We start from the raw sequence: 22,588 nt of genomic DNA on the forward strand, positions 1-22,588 counted from the left end.
AAGAGTTAAAAAAGTACTTTTATTATATAAATTAGGTATAATTTATTATTATTAAATAAATTAGGTAAGTTATATATATTACAAAATAATAGAAATAAAAAAAACATCAAATGAAAAAAAAAATGAGCTAAAATTTAACAAACCTTAAAATAACTTTTTTCAGATGGCTTTAATAATTAATAGACTGATAATAATAAATACTCTTTCTATACCAGTCAAAAAGGATAAGGATGTCAGGCACATTATCTTTTTTTTGGAATGACAAAAGTATTACAATACTATTGGTATAATCTTTTCTCAGACAAATAGCTGATTTTAATGAATGTTCTGCTTGTACTAGCCAAAGTTAAAAAAGTTAGACATTCATAGTTACTAAACTGCTGCAATAAAAAAAGCGATAAAAAAATTTTAGTTTTGTTTTGCTAGTTATTACTATTTTATTGTTGTTGTTGTTGTTGTTGTTGTCATTGCTGTTGTTATTGCTGTTGTCATTGCTGTTGTCATTGCTGTTGTCATTGCTGTTGTCATTGCTGTTGTCATTGCTGTTGTTATTATATCTTATACTGTTTGTTTAGGTGAGTAGTCTGACGACATTTTACTATGGATATATAAAAAACAATATTTTTTCAAGAACAAGTATATATATTTAACAGATAATAATAGAAAATAATTTGAAAAAATCATTAAAGAATTAAATAGCTAATATTTTGTATGATGTCCCTTTGCTGCAATTATCCTTTGTATGCACCATGGCATACTCAAAATGCACTTTTTAACTGCTGTTTGCAGCTGTTCACTGTAGTTCTACACATATATTAGTTTTTCAATCAACTTCTGCTTTGTTATTGTACTTCATTGTTATTGTACTTTTAGCCATTTCCCCCTTAAGCTGCTCCCATACATTCTCAATCAGATTTAAATCCAGAGAATTTCCAGGCCAATCCAAAGCATCAATATTATTTTCTTTCAAAAACTTTGTAATAGTTTTAACCTTGTGACATGGCGCCCCATCATGCATAAAAATGTATTTTTCTTCATTGGGGAACCATTGTGCCAACTGTGGTATTAGTCTATCATTAAGAATTTCCTTATACTGATCATGTCTCATTGTCCCTTTTACTATATGCAGCCTTCCAGCTAGATTTGTCACTCATGACCTGAAAAATGCTCTCATCTGAAAAATAAACCTAAAACATACACAAATAAGGTTTAAAAAGATACCAAAATCAAATTAAATTTTACAATTAAAGATTTTTATTCAGCATTACTTTTTTGCACTCATCCTCTATGAAGTTTTTACATTTTTTGCCCAGTTTAGACATTTCTTCACCATAATGGAAGTTAAACCAAATTCTTTAAGACGTCTCTGGACTGTGCGTTAAGAAATATCAATTCCCTGTTCATTGACAATCTTGATCAATAAGTTGACAGGGTGTTTTCTTTGTTGTAGACAAATATTCATAATCTTCTGTCAGTCCTGTCAAAATCAAATTTTTGCTTCACTCTCTTTACTGTGCTTTGAGAAATGTTGAGTATCTCAGCTATCTTATATTGTGATATGCTTGTAGTTTTTAATAATCTACAAATTTCACCTAGTTTTCGTGGAGAAATATCACATTGCTGAAAAAAAAGGTAATATTTAATAAGATTGTGTACTTATCCATAAAAAAAATAATTTTTGTTTAAAAAATGTGAGTATTAAGATATCCATACCTTAGTGATTAATAAAATATAATTGTTAGTCACAAAATAGTCTTCACAACGAGATATTCCAATTATTTTGTTTGTCGAAAGAAACACTTCATACAACGGTTCTATGCAACATCCTGTTCAAACTGACAACATATGGTAAGAATGACAATAAAAGATATGAGCAATGTTGCTATTAATGAAATAACATCTTTGGCAACATTCCGAAGATTAAGTGAGGAGCAAAGATTTTTGGTGGTGTTTTTTTATTTATTTTTCACAAAGTCTAATAATATGGCTAGCCACTGTATATATATATATATATATATATATATATATATATATATATATATATATATATATATATATATATATATATATATATATATACACATATATTTATCTTTATGTATTTATTAACATAACATGAATTTCAATACAAGATTAAATATTTATTTTATTTGTAGGGTTTGTCGAGATTTTTTTCATTATTTGGGTATCTCACGTACTTGTTTTGCTACCAAATATGCAAAACTTTGATTCAAGACTCAAAATTTAACTCAAAATGCCATTTAATTTGAAAGCATTTTTGCAATTATTTTATTTTGGTTGTCTCAAAAAAGTTCTGTTTTAATGTTTCAAAGTTATCTTTGGCCTGCCTAAACAATGCTTGTTTTCAAGTATTTTACGGTCTCTGTATCTCTCAACAAGTATGCTAATTGTTGATTTAGCCATATATCAAAGCTCAGAAATTTGCTTATGAGGAATCTTCTTCTCTACAGAACATATTATTAAATATTTTTTTTCTTGTGACAATTTAACTTTTTCATCATTATTCAATTTAAATTTAAAATTATCTTCAATAAGATAGCTTTATAAATATGTAAGCATAATGTTTTAACTTCTTCTTCCTTCCTATCATCAACTTTTTGAATTATTTTAACTTCTTTTTCCTTCCTAGTTATCAACTTTTTTAATTAACTATTCTATGTAGTAACATTATGGGAACAATTTGTATGAATATATAGTAGAGGAAGAGAAAAAGAGAGAGAGTGTGTGAGAGAGAGAGAGAGAGAGAGAGAGAGAGAGAGAGAGAGAGAGAGAGAGAGAGAGAGAGAGAGAGAGAGAGAGAGATGGAGAAAAAATGAAAAAAGATTGTAAAGTAATTTATAGCTTATAGGTTTTTTTCTTGATTTTAGACCAAGCTTGGACAAATATGTTTTATATCTTGAAGGTAAACTTGATGATTGGAGTGAACAAACTAAAGGTAAATCAACAAGAGATAAAGTTGAAATGCTTTTTTCATCTGTTACTGGTCAAAATTTATCTGATTCTGAAAAGATTGGTTATAAAATGTTTCAGCCAAAGGTTATTTTACAATATTTTTTCAATCTGTAAGATTTACTTTAAGTTGTCAGTCAATGTATCTTTTTTGCTTGTACTCTTAAAAATCATTTAAAAGGCAGTGCTCAAACAGCCTTTTTTTTTCTTTTTGTTATTCACCTCTCCAAGGTCGAGAGGGCCTCTATAGTCAAGGAGGGTTTTTTTTTGTTGTTACAACTAGAGATGTGCCGGAACCAGTTTATATCAAGCATAAAATTTTATTGGAATAAAAGCTTGTGAAATCTCTAGCACCAAATTGTTTTTACTTTTTTTAATAACGCTTGTTAATTTGCGCTAATTAAGTTTGTCTAAATATGTCAAATTTCTTTTTAATAAACATTATTTAAAATATAGTAACAACTATATTTAAACTTGAGGTCACAAACTAAAATTACACAAATTGATGTGTAAACTCGATGTTCGTAAATATTCTTTCTCCCTCAAGTTTGTTAATATTTGGAATAACTTCCCATCTGACATCATTAATGTCAAAAACATCAAGAGCTTTAAAATTAAAATTAACTCTCTCAACTTTGAAATATTCTCTCCAATAAACGAACCTTTAAGAACAAGGCTGCTACATGGAGAAATGAGTTTAGATCTAAGATTGTTACAAAATTTAACCAGCTTGAGAACATCTATAATGTAATACAAAGACACAACTTCTACTTGTCAGAAAATGTTTGAATCAAAAAATGAATTTTAATAAATCTCCAATAATCCAAAGTCTAAACGATTTTCAGAAAACCACAAACAATAACATTTCGATTCATTTTTCAATTTTACAACAGCCTACCTGAGCTGCTAGCTGAGGAATACCTCAACAAGTTTTGATTTATACATTTTAAGTTTAGTAACTTTATTGCCCTATTTATAGGACAATAAATTTTATGCAAATTATTGTAAATTATTTTAATGTGATTAATCTTGTTTCTAGTATTTTTATTGTAAAAATACTTTTTTACAATAAGAAACAAATTTTTATTTTTACTTTTTTTAAATTTTACTGAAATTTTTTCCTATGTTAGAAAGTTTGTCTTAAAAAAAAAATTAACAGACCATATGTGATTGAACACACATTAAAGAAATAAATCCAATTTAAAAAAAAATACTAAATAAAATATAAAAATAAAATGAAATAAATTTAAAAAAAACTATTTATAAACTATATTTTATTATATATTTTAGTTATTTTATATTTTATATTATATTTTAGTTATACTATAGTTTAGACCTTTTTTATAAGTTTTGGTTATTTGGTGTTTAAATATATTACTAAAATAGTCTGCTTGTTTTTAATACGTCATTATTTTTGCATTGGTCACACGTCCATATCTATTTTCTGTTTTTATATCTAATATGGTATTTATTTACATTTTACTACACATTAGGTTAGACACATCACATAAGCATGTTAATACCATTTTTTTAGGCTTAACCCGATACCACTATTATGTTATTACCATTTATGAGCCTTACCCTATACCTATTTACTTTCTTTTTATATTATGCATTGGACATTTTTGTATTATATGGGCTTTATATCTTTATGCGTATATTTTTAAACTATATATTTTTCTTTATATTTGTTAGATTTATTGGATATACTTTTTGTGCATGTTTGTCTATACTAAAAAGTATGGCTATACCCATATTTTTTTCTAAAAATGATTGGTATTGCCTAAATTTGGGGGAGGTGTGGGTAATTGGCTTTTCTGTAGTGAGGTCCGTTTTATTGCAATAATGACTGATATGATGTAGGCTACAGGCGATGCTAAAGGAAGCAAGGATGCATCCCTGACGAGCGATGCTATTGTGGCCCTAGGGATGGAGTTTCACCTACATTAGTTCATTACTTAATTTTAATTGGATTTCATAACATCGTGATTTTTATTATCTTTTTACTTTTCCCTTTTGGTTTATATATATATATATATATATATATATATATATATATATATATATATATATATATATCGGCCTTATAAACTGAATGGTTCAATTTTCCGCTATGAGCATATTATGTTAAATTTCGTATTTTATATTCTATTTCTTTGAGACTTTGTGTGTTGATCATGATTTTCTTTTCGGAGTCTGAGTCTGAATTTATCATTTCTCTTACATTCGCAATGTCTAAATTATCATTATTATTTTTTTACTATACTCTTTACTATAGTGTCTTTGTTTTGTTCTGAACATCTGTTCAAAATATCTTTTTAGATTTTTATCCTTTCTCTCTTCCTAATTTTTTCCTTATTTCTCTTAGGCTTGACAGCTCAGTCCTTTGATGCTTTTTTTTGCTATAGCTATTTTTGCTATTTGCTATTTTTGCTTTTTTTTTTAAATAAAAAGTATAAAACAAGTTAATTATTTATATAAAATATAAAAATATAAAAAATTTTGTCATCAAGCATGACTATTTTCATTACTGTCATCAAGCATGACTATTTTCTAAACACTATTACTGTCACCACAGAAGAAGATGTTTGTCTCTGGAATATGTCTGGACTAGTTTTTTAGAATCAGAAGTCAGTTATAAATCCATGCATAGGTGTTATATCCATCATGGTTATCTGGAGATAATAGTTTAGCAATAGCTAGTTATAATGAATAACAACTGTCGACATTCGGAATTAGCTTTTGTACACTGATCTTTTTTTCTGTGTTCATAAAAACTCACTTACATGCTTAATCCACCCCCATAATTAAATGCACTTAACACTTAAGAATCTTGCTTTTATCTTCATTGAGACGGAGCATGGTTGAGCAGACGCCTGCTCTGTTTGTAATTCATATATATGAATCTACTGATTCCTTTATTTCTTCCACGAAGGAGATGTCAAACACTCTAAATTATGGGTATGCTTGAATTTTCTAAGTAGCATTTTGTAAATGTTCTGTGCTTCATATTTGGTCCTTAGACCAGTTATGGGGTTAGCTTTTACATTATAGCCTTTGTTCCCAACAGCTTTGAAGTGTCATCTATGTCTATTACCACAATGTTATGTTATCAAGGTTCAAGTATGATGATTCTTCAAGGTACGCGGCAATGCGTACCTTAAAGAATCATCATACTTGAACCTTCTTTTCTTCACTATTCTTGTCACATTCACTGAAACTTCCTTGTGTGTATCTGGTGATCTTCACTCCATGCCTGATCATAATTGTATTCACTATCATAACTATTATACCAATTACTAGATTACTAGTAGGGCATCTTAGAAATATCTTATTGTAAAAAAGATGTCAAAATCGTAATCTGCATGGTTGTAAACCTATCAAATAACATTACACAAATAAATGTTAAGTGTATAAGTGTGTAAGCTATTCAACCATCATAAAAAACTTTTTTGGCTGTCATCTTGAAAACATTAGCAAAAATTAAATATGATTTCACCTCTAGCTACCTATAGTATTTTATAAGTTTGTGAGTCAACATGCTTTCACACAATGTAGATATAAGGCACAAGGTTTGCAAGTTTTTTGTCTGGTACTAAGCTTTTTGTTTATTGGTTAAAATGAAAAGGTGCCAATGGCAGTAGTTCCTTTTTCTATTCTTATTCAGAAATAAGAAATATAAAGAACTATAAATAAGCGACAACAAATTTTAAAAAACTATTTCTATTTTATTCTATTTATTTAATTAAATTAACAAAAAGCTAATAAAAGAGAATTTAATAAAGCTCTCATTATATTATTTATAGAAAAAAAGAAAGAGATGCAGTATTACAAAAATGTGACAATGGTTGAAGGTTGGCTGCAAGAGCAGATCTAACTATGTTTACAATGCAATTTTGAACCTTGTCTAAGAGAAAAAGGGAATCATTCGAAGATCCACATTATTAGAAGGTTAACAGAACGGTAGTTAGACAATTCATATCGCTCTCCAGAATTTTTGAAAATAGAGATAACAAAGGCCACCTTCCAGTAGGCTGGAAAACAAGACTAATACTTGTTAAATAGTTTTGAAAGTATAGACAACAGCTCGGGCTATTTAAGCACTTGTTAAATAGTTTTGAAAGTATAGACGACAGTTACGGAGAACACTTCTGCAAGATTATATTAGGTATGTTGTCTGAACCACAAGCGTTAGAAGAGTCTAAACAGGAAATCACATTAGATACAGAAGCTGGAGTGATACAAATGTCAGTTAGATGTAATTAGTGAAATTGATAAAAAGTTCTTATCAAACAGGTGAGGTAACAAAATCTGAACCATGCAAGAGAATGCAAGGTGGAATAACAGGTTTTCCCTTATTATTGAAACTGTCAAAGATTTTACAGAAGTTTCTGAAGCCTAATTTTTAGATAAAATACGAGATTTTGTGACCTGAGAATAACGAGTGTTGACATTAGACAAAACATTTTACAATGGTTTCTAAATTGTTTAAGAATGGTTTTAAATTAATTCTCCAAAAAACGCACTGTTTCCTGGAGAATTGTTTTGTTGATAGAAATGGAAGTAATGGTTTTGATTGGAAATTGCAGCAGCACAATGTGAGGAAAACCATGGAGAAAAGTGATGCTTGACTTGGAATTGTCTAGAGGGAATAAAAGATTCGATGCTAGCCTGAAACCAAGAAATTACATAAGAATCGCATTTTTCAGCAGGAAGACGAAAGAATTCTACCCAAGGGCCATCACAAAGAAAATCACGAAAAAATCCCAGTCAGCGTTAAAGTAATTGTTAGAGGTACGATGATAGGGGGATTCTGATGATGAAGAAGAACAAGATAATAGTTTTAGAAAGATCACCCGTGATCAGAAGTATCTAAGGGTGAATGTGGAGAAACTGAGAACTGACTAGGATCAAATGATTCGGATTGTTTGGAAAGCTAGTTGGAAAATTGACTTTTTGAGTTAAAGATTGAGAAAAGCAAAAGTTGTGGGCCTTAACACCAGCAGAGTCACTGACACTAGAACTAAGCCATTCAGTTTGATGAGCATTAAAGTCACCTACAACAACGATATTGACTGAAGGATACAGAAGGAGAAAGGCAAGGTCAATTCAGAAAAAACATCAAAAAAAGTGCAGTGTTGAGATGAAGGAAAGCGATGTAGATCAAAGAGAAAGGCGAAATGAAAATGATTCAATTCTTACGAATGTATAAGCCCAGGCCAAGCATGTGACTATTGTAGTCTTTTACAAATTACGAATTAAAGGAAGATAACTATTAACACTAAGATTACAAGATGAGACAGCTGAACTCAAATTAATCTCACAAAGAACAAGTCTGGTCTGGTGAACTTTGCAAGTTTTAGGACAACAGAAAAATGTAGAATAAAATAAAATAAAAGTTAATAAAAGAGAAGTTAATAAAAGAGTTCACTTTTTAATTTAAGTTCTGAATAAAAAAAAATTTTCAAAAACTTTTTTTCTCTAATTTAATTCGCTTTCCCAAGGCTCCAGAAGGGGCCTCTACAGTTGAGTAGGCTACTTAATTTTATTTAAGTTAAGACTATTGAAGAAAATTGGCGTATTATTTCTAATTAGCCTAAGTTTGTAATTTCTTTTTTTTAGTTTACTTTTTGTCATAAGAAAATTAAAACAATTGTTTTAAACCCCTTGAAAATGTTTTTAAAAAATCGTGTTTAAAAAGCAAGGAATAAATATGTGTATTTTGAATAGCTTTTCCATTTTATATTTTTATCAATAAATATATAAATAATATTTCTTAAATATCTAAATTTATTTTTAAAAAAATTTATTTAAAGTTATCGATTTTGTAGGGATGTATATGTTGTTGTTGTTTTTTTTGTTTAAAATAAATTTTCTGTTAACACGATAACAGAGATTTTTGTTTTTAAGAAAATCTTTTAACAGGCTAACAGTTATATTTTTTTGTGTGTTTAATTTAGTTTCTTTTTAACAGATATTTATGTATATTTACTACTTTGATTACTTTTTTAACAGGGTGACAGTGACGAAATTCCGAGATATTTACGCTCAACTCAACCTGTTCGCAATCGTTTTTTATGCAAACGTGATTTATGCATTATTATTGATGATGTTTGGTCACAGAAGTGCCTGGAAGAAGGATGTTCACCGTTGTTAAAGAGATCTCATATGTCTCAATTTCTTTATGACTATCTAAAGAAAATGTTTCAACTTGAGCTGATGGTTACTGAATGGGGATACAATATTCACGAGTCTTGTTTAAGGTTTTCGTATGACAAGAAAGTCAAGTTCTTTTTTGATGTTCTCAAATCAGAAGTAAGCTTTTTTGCACAAGTTTTTTTTTTTTTTTCCTATAACAAAGATTTTTCATATTCCAGAAAAGGGAAATTTAAAGTAATTTTTATTTTTTATTTTTAAGGCAGACGAAGATATTTATTATGTTCAATTTATGCAACTAGAAAAACTTTTTAACTCGTTAGTTTCGTTTGATCCAACCAAAACTGTAAGGCGTTGATTTAAATATCCGTGTTATTTTAAATCAAAACAAAAAATTCAAAATAGTTCTTTACCTTATTAGGATTACATTGAAAAGAATGATTTTTGTAATTGCTTGCAAAAATTTTTTCCGAAATGTGCAACCGAAGACATTGATGCTTTGATAAATTGTGCTGAGAAAGACCTTAAAATATCGAAAAATGACAAACTATTATACAAATCTCTTTTTAAAAAGGTTACAATTAATAGTTCTATCATGCATCTCATTTGTTAAATTTTGTAATTTTTAAAAGCTGCTGTTTTTATTTTTCATTTTGCAAAGGATGAAGAAGGAAACTATGGCTTATTTATTAATTGCGTTATGAAGTTTTTACAAAGAAGTTCAAAACTAGTTATTGATAAATTAATGGCACACCTTGAAAGCAAAACGTATTTCCAAACTTTTATAATTTTTATTTAATATATTAAATAGAGTTATGTTTACATACATACATACATACATACATACATACATACATACATACATACATACATACATACATACATACATACATACATACATACATACATGCATACATACATACATGCATACATACATACATACATACATACATACATACATACATACATACATACATAGGTGTGTGTGTATACATATAATATAATATCTTACAGATATATTTCTCCGATGGACCTTCAAGAAGCTATGCAATCCATTGATTCAAATATAAGCGACGAAACTGCACAACACGTTATTAGTTTTGTATATTGCGCCAATATTTACAATCAACAACTTCAAAAGTTGACGAAAAATGAACTGTTAACAAAACTTGTGAATAGTTCTATTTAATTTTTGCTTACGTGCCGAGTACTTTTTATCTTGTATCCATCCATCCCAGTGGGCACGCGACGTCCGCTTGACGTCTCATAGACGTCCCCCGGACGCAGCATGCCCACCGGGATGTGTATGTGTGTATTAAATTTATTATTTGTTTTACTTAAAAAATGTATTTGAAGCTGTTTACATTAAAACTGTTTCATTTAAAACCATTGTTGGAATTTTTGTTGCATAGTGCTAAGATCGGGTATTCGGTGAAAATTGTTGCATTGGGTTAAGATCGGGTATTCGGTAAAAAGGTTAAACATAAAAGTAATTTTGCGTTTATTATGGGTATAAGAGTGTGCCATACTATATGGTTTTTCTTTCAATATTGTTTTTTTACTTAAACCTGATATATTGAAAACTTGTGTATAAATATTTCAAACTTACAACTAGAAAAAAAAAATTTTAATTTATTTTAAGCTACTGGAAAGTTTCTTTGAAAATTACAGATTTATGATTAATTTTTCGTATTTAGTTTTGATCCTAACCAGATATCTGATTTAAACGGGAGCATTTATTTACACCCACCAACTTTGAATTCTTTGTGATATAGAAACGATAAAAAATTGTCATAATTATTTATCAAAATTGACAAATCATGGACGTATAAGACTATTTTCTTATAATCTTTATATTATGTTTAAAAATGTTGTTTCAATAAGACGATACTGCGCAAATTATAAAATAGGTATTTATTCAGGGCAGAGTCAACTTTATAAAGAACAAGAAATCTTATAAATTGCTTATTGAATGATGTTTATTTAGCATTTCAAGAAAAACTCAAGACACCAAAACAACACCTGCAATTAATGTTTAAGATATTTTGGATTGGCAATTTTTACGTATAGAATGAAGTTATTAACTCCTTAGAACAATATAATTCAAACATTTTTTCAGCTTCCAACTAAAAAAAAATTTGTAATAAAACTTAACAGGGTCGCGTGATCGGAGTATAATAGCTTACAATGTGATTTTTGTCTTAGCTATTAAATTTTAGAAACTACTATATACTTTTCCTAAAGTATTGTTAAATAAGTACGTGTCGTAAAATAACATCCCTGAAATAATTTCCTTTGAGGAGTACGACTCATTAGCCATAACCTTAACGTAAGAAAAATTTTAAGCGTAAAAAAAAACGTTAATTAAATCCCGTTAACAATATTTAAATTTTAAACATTCTTGACGTCGTTTTATTAACATGGTAACAAAAATTGACATAAATTTTTTTTATTTCTGTTATAAACATAAAAATTTAGATTTATAAAAAAAAGCATTTAATTAAAACAGGTTGTTTTTTTTTTTGATTTTTTTTTTGCCTTTTAACTTTAAAAAATTTCCGTAAAAAATTTATAATAGTATAAATATCTTTATAAAATGTTTTTGTTAATATTCCTTAAATAAACAAAATACCAACAACAAGAGTTTTTCTTAGTTAACTTTTTTAAAATTTTGGAGTTAGTGGTTGGAATAAGTTTGTTGCGAAAGTAGTCACTGGACAAGTGTAGAATGAAGACAGTTACTGGACAATTACTCCTCAATTGACTTTGCTTATACTGTGTTGTTGAAAGTTGAAACTTTTAGTTGCAGCCAACTATTCGAGTGAGAAAATATTATACTACTCATGCTTTTTCATGCTTTTCAACTTCTTCAATTATGACATCAGGCATAGCCAAATCTGCTAATATTTGAATTTTTCGAGTTACTTTGTCTAGAATACATAAGTTTAGTCAACCAATTAAATGTTTTCAATAAATATAATTATTAACTTAAACACTATATTTTTATTATTCATTTAAAAAAAATATTATTACCTATTAGGCGGACTAAACATACTGGTGTAATTTTGTATTTGACAAATGCAAAATAGACCGGAATTCCAAACAAGATGAATATTAGACAGTATGAAGAATTCACGGGGTAATTATAAAATGGTGCAACAACCAGATAAACTGCGCACAAAAGTACAACAATCGGAATTCCTATAAACACCTAAAACAACACATTAATCTTGACTAATATTTAAAATTAAAGAAAACTTATGTAGATCTACATGTATGTCTGTTTACTTTGCGTGGACTACATGTATGTCTGTTTACTTTGCGTTGATTTACATGTATGTCTGTTTACTTTGGATTTAATTATAAAATATTTTCTTCATCATTCTTTCTTTATCAGTTACAACTTTAACTATAATAAAATGTAAAATGATTTGTTGTGAAAAAAATTATACTTTGAAAATTAATGTATAATAAATGAATATAAATGATAACAATAATTTTTATTTTTTATAAATGTACATTTAATTATTAAAAAATCAATCATATGAATTTAAAGTTTTTTTAAATCTAATTATGCCTTAAATATCATGTTATATTTATATACATATATATATATATATATGTATATATATATATATATATATATATATATATATATATATATATATATATATATATATATATATATGTATATAAATATATACATATATATACATATATATATATATACATATATATATATATACATATGCATACATATGTATACATATATATACATATATGTATATATATTATATATATATATATATATATATATATATATATATATATATGTATATGTATATATATATATATTTATATATATATATATATATATATATATATATATATATATATATATATATATATATATATATATATATATATATATATATATATATATATATATATATATATATATATGTATATATGTATAATTGAATATATTTTGTGTGACAAAACGGTTTGTTAAAAAAGTTTGTTTTTCATTAACAGGATCTTTTCACAGTTTTGCTAATGCATCAATGATGGTATTTTCAGTTACTTCTTTTGTGACGGCACCATTTTTCAAAGCAATCTTGTCATAACTATTTTATTTCATTGGTTACAATATATTCCCTATTTCCCTAATAAATCCCAATATTATTTGCAACTTTAATGCATACATAAACAATATGTTGATTCAATGAGATATTTTCATCGAGATGAATTCCTAGAATATTCGCAACAAAATTTCTTTTGATTTCAACTTCGTCAATAAAATGTTGTGGCAAGCTTGTGCATAAAAGTCGATTGTTTTTTTTTGCATGCTAATGAACAAGACTCCGTTTGGTATTATTAATATTAAAAGTTAGATTATTTAGTTTTAACCAGTTAGATATGTCTTTTAGTTCTTCTTTTTTAATTGCTTTGGAAAAATTCCTTGATGAATATATATATATATCAAATAGTGGCCATCGAAGACGCTTAAATCATACCTCGTATTATATATTCCTCGTATTATAACAGATATCTTCGTGAAAATTTAATGATTTTGACAGTATTTTTAATATTCTTTTTTCATCTCACAAGAAAGTCCTCCAACCCCGTTTATTTGTTTGTATTTCTTGTGAGATGAAGAATATGAAAAATACTGTCAAAATCATTAAATTTTTTAGTTAAGCAACCTAAAAAAGAACTTTTGTTTGTTTTAAAAAGTTTAAAAGTTTTTCAAATTTCCAATTTAAACTTCTTATATTGACGTAAATAATACTAGTTTAGTTCCATCAATTCTTAGGTTATTTCTTCGTGATCTGTCTTTATGGTCACAGATTTGTTTTTGTTAAAAATTAATTATTAATTTTTTCTTTAATTTGTGCTATTATAAATTTTTTCTTTGTTGTTGCTTTTAAAACTTTTTAAAAGTTGTTCATGTTCATTAAAGTTTAAACATTTTTATTTTTTCAAGTTCTATTTGATATTTTATTTATATTTTATTTGCTTTTTCAACAAAGGCGATTCAAGGAATAATATAAAAGGGAAGGGATGGGTATCCTTTAAAAAAATCTGCTTACTGCTTTTTAAAAAATAAAAAAAGGTCTTCAAAACTAAAAATCTGCCGACTGAAATGTGTTAAATGACCCTACAAAAACCTTTAAAATACGTGTATTATAAAAAAATGAGTAAAACGTGCAGAGTGAAGAACGATGAGTATAATAAGAGAAAAAGTTTTTTAAAAGAAAGAAAAGAAAAAGAGGTTTCACACTTTCAAGTAAGTCTGTGTCTAGAATTGAAGTTTAATGGTAATCCTGCAGTAACAACTTTAATTAATTCTAATACTACTGAAATAATAACTCTGTAAATAACAAAGATTAATAACATTAATAATAAAAGTAAATAACAAAGAATAAAAATTAACTATATTTAATGTATCCTCTGTATCTGTATCGGCCAATTGGTACAAGTGATAGCCATAACTAATATAAGTGTATGGCTGTTCCATAACTAATATGAGTGTACAAATATCACCACTATAATGAAAGATTTACAACCTTAATGAATATGTTACAACTAATAAAATAAAATAGCTTTGACAAATTTGCTGTCAAAATTAGTGCTGTCACAAAAGAAGTTGGTGAAAATACCATGATTGGTGCAGCAGCAAAGAAAAGATCCTTTTAATGATGACGTTGTTGGTATTGGTATATCCTATAATGATTCATAACAGAAAAAAGTTTATTGTTAAAAGGTGTCTTTCCTCCATTATTAGTGGTAAGGTTTTCGATATGGAACCGTTGTGCAGATTCTGTAAAGGTTTTTAAAATAAACTATAAATTTCGATGAACTTCTGTTTATTCTGATTCTTTGTATATGCGTTTTTAAATGCATATACATAGAATCTGAGGTGGTATGATCATGCATATACACAGGATCTGAGGTGGTATGATCATGCGTATCAAACGTATGTTTTCAAAATTGATAATTACAAGTTGCATTACGTGAGCTTTTATGTAGACGAGGACAGTAAAGTTTCATTGATGTCAAAGAAATTTACGTTGGTAATCAAATTAATAAGTTAGATTGTGTGTGGCGCAACTAAAAATGTGTCGGTACAAACTACTAAACTATTAAAAAAAGATAAAGGTCTTAATGTTAGCGGTGGTCTTTTAATTGCAATAGAAATTAATTGTAAGAGATTGTCTGCAAAAAAAAAATTACATGTTGCTATAAGGCAAAATGCTAGCAACTTGAAAGTTAAAAAAATGAAAGCAGGCGTATTACCAATATTATTTTATGTTGCACTTTCAAAAACCAGCTTGCACGTTCCTCACTATTTTACCGGCAGCAGTAGGTGCAAATTTAACATTGATAAATAAAATTCACGTCTTTCAATAAACATTATTTATAAAACTAAACCTATATCCACAGAAGTTGATAAAAATAGAAAGTATTTGATGAAGTTTGACTAGGCTTCAAAAATAAATAAAATCAAAACATCACACAAACCTAATTTTTTAAAAATAAAGTCCAAACGATATTAGCTACCCAGCTGTTAATAGTGTCCCATTTTTCTCTACCTATATCTATATATCTATGATTTTTTTATTTATCACAAACTTTTTGTGGTTTGTTATAACTTGTGGTTTGTTATAATTTGTATATTATAGGTTTGTTATAATTTGTGAAAACGAAATCTGAATTAAAAATTGAATTTTCCCCATATTTAATGTTGTTAATGACAACTCCGCTAACTTTATAAAATTACTTTAAATATATGCTACAGTATACCTTATATGGCCTCTTTAAATCCGGCTGTTTGTATCTGAGCCATAAAAGAGCAGCTATTGTTGCCCCATAAAACGTCCATGCTGCAAAATTAAAATAGTTTAAGAGGCTGCTGAAGTTTGATGATTCCGGAATCAACATAAGAATGCCAATTCCACACTAAATTAAAATATGTTTTTTTAATTTTATTATGATTGTTGATGATACTAATATATATATATATATATATATATATATATATATATATATATATATATATATATATATATATATATATATATATATATATATATATATATAAATATATATATATATACAGTATTGGACAAAACATTTGCAACCAACATCGAACAATGCTAAAAAGTATTCCTAATTTTACATGTCTTAAAAAAGAAACGAACTATACAACCACAGCAAAAAGTTCAGGAGTCTGGAGTCATAGCATGTCATGACATGAGCAATCAGCTGACAGGTGACAGCACACAGGCAGAATTTCTTTGACAAGTGCCATTTTGCAGCGAACAAAACAAGTGCAACTTTTTTGGTTTGTTTCATTTTCATAAGTCTGGTCCGTGTCAACGTCACGGAAGTTTTTTAATAATTAAAGGAAGTATCCAGAAGTTTCCAGAAGTTTCTAGAAGCATGCAGAAGCTTCCAGAAGTTTCCAGAAGAAGCATCTGGAAGCATCCAGTAGCATCCAGAAATATCCAGAAACATTCAGAAGTATCCAGACGCATCCAGAAGCTTCCAGAAGCATTGAAAAAAAGCATCTAGAATCTTCCAGACTAGGTTCACACAGGTTCATTTTACCATATAAGAGACATGTAATTCAGTCAGTATATGGAAGTCAATCAGTCAGTATTATCAAGACAGTTTATCGAAGTGAGTGTTTTATCGAAGAACATCAATACAAGAAGTGAAATACAACGAGTGTTTCATTACATCAATACAGTCCACATCCAACCAAGACGTTGTGTTCCACAGAGCATTATTGTATCATCACAAGGTAAATGTAACACGGTAAGCCTAGAGAAGCGTAATTATTTTTTTTTATTATTTTTATGACTTCAAGTGCAAAAATGGCTCCCGACAGTCTTGGATTGGAACTAAGAAAGAAAATTATTGGCGATTACGTAAGTGGAATGTCACAAAAAGTATTTGTGATAAATATCGCGTGAAAAAATGGACAGTATCAAGACTTTGTTCCAAATATCGTTCTACGGGGAAGTTGGCAGCAGATAACAAAGGTGGAATACCGCGTTTCACCATTTCTAGAGAGGATTCTATGATTGTCAGATCCGTCAAGAAGGATCCCTGGATACAAAAGCAATTAGAGCTGCCTGTATCGGACCGAACAATCAGACGACGTGCTGTTGAAGCCGGATTGTTTTCTTGACGCCCTGCAAAGAAACCTCTGATTTCACTAAAAAACCAGAAGAAAAGACTCCTGTTTGCTACATCTCATATTGACAGGAATGGGCAGAAATGGCGAACTGTCCTGTTCAGCGATGGCTTTTGCCGTGTACGTCGACCGGCCGGAAAACGCATCGATTTATGTTACTGCTATACGACAATGAAGCATGGTGGAGGCAAAGTTATGGTCGGGGGTGTTTTTCTGCTAACGGACTAGGTCCAATACATTAAAACGATGGAATAATGGACCGTTTCATGTATAAAAATATCCTGAAAGATGTTATGTTACCTCATGTTGAATGGAATATGCCAATAAAATGGGTTTTTCAGCAAGACAACGATCCAAAACACACTGCAAAAGTAGTCAAGCAGTGGTTTCAAGACAACCACCTATTGGTGATGGATTGGCCGCCTCAATCTACGGATCTCAACCCTATCGAGAACCTGTGCATAATTAATTGTGAAGGTGTTCGTAATAAGGTTCAACTGTTTGAACAAATCCAAAAGGCCTGGGCAGCGATTCCACAAAGTTTCATTGGTCACCTGATCCAATCTATGCCTCGAAGATGCAAGGCTGTGATCGACAACAAAGGATTCGCCACGAAATATTGATAGCAAAATACAGCTTGGTCAACATTTTGTCGAGTTGCACTTGTTTTGTCCAGAAGGAAATCAACTTTTTTTAATACCTTTGATTAATTTAATAATTTTCGTGTACAAATAATGAACTTTGTTATGAATAAAACTTGAAGAACTTTATCTCTAAACAGTTACATAGTTATTTCTCTAAATTGAAAAAATGCAACACTTTTATATAAAGAAACTAAGTTAGCATTATTTGGTTGCACTCGTTTTGTCCGATACTGTATATATATATATATATATATATATATATATATATATATATATATATATATATATATATATATATATATATATATATATATATATATATACACCTAAAAATTTATTTAAAATTAATTAAAACCAAATAAAATTACCGTAAAAATTAGAGCAGGTACTGGTGTGTGCCTTTTAGTGTGAACCATTGCCAATAGAATAGGCATATGTCCTTCTCTAGCAGACACATATACTAACCTAAAATAAAGTTTTAGTATAAGGTTTAAATAAAACTTAATGAAAAATTTTCTGACAAGTTTACTTGCATAATAAGTTTTGTTTAAATGACATTAGTATGTCATAAAAAGTAAAGTATTCTTTTAAATAGCTATCCTATATACATTAATAGGAATAGAAAAATAATTGGTTAATGACCTGCCACTTGTAAACGCCGAACCATTTGCGGCTCCGAAAGTAGAGCATGCTACAAAAACCGGAATTATCCACGCCATAACTCCATATAGCTGATGAGCAAGAGTCTAAAGTTGACAAGTTTAAAATAATAAATCAAATAAAAATGAAAAAAACTACTTAACTTGAGTTGTACAACTCAGCATCAAATTTTATTAGTTAAGCGAAGCTCTTGTCATCGTTTAGTAATGTTGTAATAGCAGTTATCCAAGTGACGCACAACACACGCACCTATTGGCGCACAACACACGCACCTCATTGGCGCACAACACACGCACCTCATTGGCGCACAACACACGCACCTCATTGGCGCACAACACACGCACCTCATTGGCGCACAACACACGCACCTCATTGCTTAAAAAGACTATGTTTATAGTGTACACAAATAATTTTTTATTTGTGTACAATTTGAATATAGTCTATTTAAAACTATGTTCATAGTGTACAAAATCAAAAAATTTTGTACACTATGCACATGATGAATAAAAAATTTTTAACACATCTTTTTTTGACAACCTTTTTTAACACATCATTTTTTTACTGACGTTGGCGGGCCCGACTAGGCTTAATCCGCCGCTGTCTTCATGCTAAAAAAATTCCTGGTGCCTATAAACGAAGCCAATAAAACTAAAGTTCAATAATAATTTAAACATTTTATTTGAAAAAAATAAGATGTTTAAATATTATTTATATATTATTTTACCACAGCAACAGCGTTTGAACTTGCTATTTCTGCTGATGTCAGTACTGTTAGATAAGCAATATTAACCATAACATAGCATCCTGTCACCAACGGAATTCCAATCATAATAGCTAGAGGAAGATCGCGAGTTGGATTTTTTAATTCTTCAGTCACATAGTTCAAGTTATTCCAACCATCATACGCCCACAAACCGCCATAGAACGCATAACCGATGTCCGAAATACTTTCACTTGTTCCTTCAAACGCGTTTGTAAAACTTCCATTGAAGCCTACAGTAAAACTGTAAAATAAAAAACAAAACCAAAATAAAACATATAATACTTTTTTATAAAACAGTCACCTTGTCCCAAACGAACGAGTCCAGTAATAATAAGAATAAGTATTGCGATTAGTTTAGCCGCAGTAAATATAACTTGAATAGTTGTAGCCCATCGCACACTGGAACAATTTACGAAGACTATTATGCCTATTAAAAAAATACGTTGAAAGTTAATTTTCTTTTAAGTTGTTTTATAATATTTTAATGAATTTATATGATTTTTTTTAAATGATTTCCATACATGTTGTAGTTTATAATTAATAAACAAAACAAAGTGAGAGTAATTAATTTTATTTTAAAAATGCACCAATTCCACAAGCAGCAACCATTTTCATTAGATAAGTATGCTCTGTTTGACAACCAGGAAAAAAAGGTTCTAATACATAGTTTGCAAACGCCATGGCAACTCCGGCAATTGAAGCTGGTTTTACAATTAAAATTGCTGTCCAACTATACAAAAAACCTGCTAAGTCACCAAAAGCTAATGATAAGTAAGTTTTTTCTCCACCAGAAGCATGAACTGCTGTGCCTAACTCAGCATAACACAGTGATGCCAATATACATATTAAACCACACCCTGCCCAAGAAACAAGACTCATTCCAACACTTCCTGCATTTTTAAAAACAACTGAAGGAGAAGCAAAAATTCCACTTCCTATCATAACTCCAACAACTAAAGACAAACATCCAGCAAATCCGACTTCACGACGAAGTCCAACTTTAGATCCATCGTCGCTTCCAATAGATGAGTTTTCACCACATTCTTCATCTTCGTTATAATTCTCTCCGAATGGATCAAGTTCTAGATGTTGGGAAAACAACGGACTTTGAAGACACCGTTCCTCAGGAGACGAATGGGCTCTGGCATTGTCATCGAAGTTTTTAATACTATCCATTGGGTTTTAGGTTCTTTTCTTTTATATATGTTTTTCTATATCTATTCTCTTTATTCTTTTTTATCTTGTATTCTATTTTATTGATACACGCATATTAAACTCTATAAACCGCTACTAAAGCATTTTTTAATCGTAAAGACGTGGTTGTAATAAATCAAACATGAGTTTATTTTGTTGCTTCGCTATGGTCGTTGCAAACTTGTTTGTGGCAATAATAAATCAAACGTAAGATTGTTAACAATATATTTTATAATTAACTATGCAATTGTTTTGTTTAATGTACCAAATTATTAGCCAAAATCTGTTATTGAATTGTATTTAATATCAAATTCAATGAAAATGAACAGCGAACTCTTTTATACAATTTAATACAGGTGAAATGTGCTCTCTACTAAAACTCGTCATAATGAATAGATTGGTAACTAAGTTTAAGCGCCCATACAATACTATAGACTACAATCAAATGGTTTTTATGATTTGTTTCTAAGCCGATTAAAAGAAAATATCGAAAGATTGAATAAAAAGTGAATAATTAATCAGAACGCTTATATTTCTCGCACCAGTCTCCTCTACTGAAAACGAATCTGAAAAAAAAAACTTATAAATTATAGTTATTAAAATGTCATCTTGTACACTAAAAAACAAAACAGTAGCACTTTACCTTCTCATACCACCCCCGGATTTTTCACTTAATACAACTGGATAATTTCGATATAAGAATTTTTTTAATAAATTTACAGCGTTAATTAAGAAAAAAATGAAGTAAAAAATTGGAGTGAAACTTAAAAAAATTAAAATAGTTTAAAAGAAGTTGACTATAACTTTACATACAAAATAGGAAATGCATTTAAGTGCACGCACACGTTTGTAAAATACCTTTTTCTGTAGATAAATCTTTTGTTTTAGTAAGTTTTTGAAGTTGTACATTAAAAAAGTTAAATCTCTGTAGTTGGCTATCTAATTATTCGAGTAGTAATCATCTTGCTTAGTTTTGAATTGTTTTGTGATGTTTTTTTGAGAAACAAAGTTTCTTCGTGTTTGAGTAATTTTTGCGCACGCAAGTAATGTTTTCTGTAAAACCAATTTGATCTTTCATAAAAATTGATCTTTAGGTATTTTTGTTTTCTTTTTTTCTTTTGAAATGTATTTTTTTTTTTTTTTTTTGAGTTTTTCAAAAACTACAAATAAAAAAAATTAATGCCTATTTACATAGTGAATTCTTGTAAATTTCAGGCGCGAGGATGCGTAAAATTTTAACAGACAAAAAGTTCGTAATTAAAAAAAAGTCTTATATTAACATATAAAGTCTTATAATGATAATCATTAAAATGCTGTTTTTGTTTTATTTAGGTTTTCATTTTACATCGTTAATTTTAAAATAATAATTGCTTACTAAAACTAAATGATGCTGTTTGAAGGAATTATTTTTGTAAATATGAAAATAAGTTAATCAAGTTATATGTACTTAAATAGAAATGCCGAAGGTAGCCCCTTTAATCAAAATTTTAAATCAAACTTTATCTCAAAAAAATTATTTAGATAAATAGAACTTGATACTTTCGTTTCAAACATAAACGATACCTTTTTCATGATTATATTGGAAAAAGAAAAAAAGGTTCTAAGTTTTTAGGAATTGATAAAACTTGTTAAAGGTATAAAAAAAAAAAAAAAAAAAAAAACGTGCTTTACTGCGTTAAAAATGCTCGTTCATAAAAGTGTAATTTTTAAATGTAATTTAAAACCAGAGGCGATTTTACGGGGAAGTGGGAATGGGGGATTAAACCCCCCATAGATTGTGATTTTCAAGTTATAGTCGGTTTTTTTTATGAATTTAGTCGACTAGTCGGCTTTTTGACACATTTCAGTCGGGTAAATTTTCATTTCGAGGATCTTTTTTTTTTTTTAAGAAGCCAGTTAGTACTTTTTAGGGATTCACCCAAAAAGGACTAACTTTTATTCGTTCTAACGCCTCTGCCTAAAACTAAAACTAAACAAACGCCCCACTACGCCAAA

General features: G+C 28.7%; 2 protein-coding genes across 4 annotated transcripts in view; one reads left to right on the forward strand and one right to left on the reverse strand.

Annotated features, from left to right (window-relative positions):
* LOC136091380 (translin-associated factor X-interacting protein 1-like) overlaps window positions 1-10,512 on the forward strand; it is a 54,777-nt gene extending 44,265 nt beyond the window's left edge. For all 3 annotated transcript variants that reach the window (XM_065818864.1, XM_065818866.1, XM_065818865.1), the window contains 6 exons: window positions 2,889-3,057; window positions 8,986-9,285; window positions 9,389-9,472; window positions 9,548-9,700; window positions 9,788-9,894; window positions 10,141-10,512. In XM_065818864.1, the coding sequence (XP_065674936.1) occupies window positions 2,889-3,057; window positions 8,986-9,285; window positions 9,389-9,472; window positions 9,548-9,700; window positions 9,788-9,894; window positions 10,141-10,315 (988 nt within the window). In that variant the 3' untranslated portion in view covers window positions 10,316-10,512. The remainder of the gene's footprint in view (window positions 1-2,888; window positions 3,058-8,985; window positions 9,286-9,388; window positions 9,473-9,547; window positions 9,701-9,787; window positions 9,895-10,140) is intronic.
* Window positions 10,513-11,493: 981 nt separating this feature from the next.
* On the reverse strand, window positions 11,494-21,818 carry LOC136092411 (b(0,+)-type amino acid transporter 1-like). Its single transcript, XM_065820626.1, has 9 exons — window positions 21,452-21,818; window positions 19,987-21,159; window positions 19,701-19,826; window positions 19,361-19,629; window positions 18,619-18,722; window positions 18,345-18,441; window positions 15,934-16,089; window positions 12,160-12,337; window positions 11,494-12,056 (listed from the first exon to the last, which is right to left on the reverse strand). Exons 2-9 carry the CDS (start codon window positions 20,573-20,575, stop codon window positions 11,968-11,970), a joined length of 1,608 nt encoding a protein of 535 aa, XP_065676698.1. The 5' UTR covers window positions 20,576-21,159; window positions 21,452-21,818; the 3' UTR covers window positions 11,494-11,967.
* Window positions 21,819-22,588: the final 770 nt, after the last annotated feature.

Source organism: Hydra vulgaris, chromosome 15 (genome assembly GCF_038396675.1).
Source record: "Hydra vulgaris chromosome 15, alternate assembly HydraT2T_AEP".
In the NCBI taxonomy this organism is placed as follows: Eukaryota; Metazoa; Cnidaria; class Hydrozoa; order Anthoathecata; family Hydridae; genus Hydra; species Hydra vulgaris.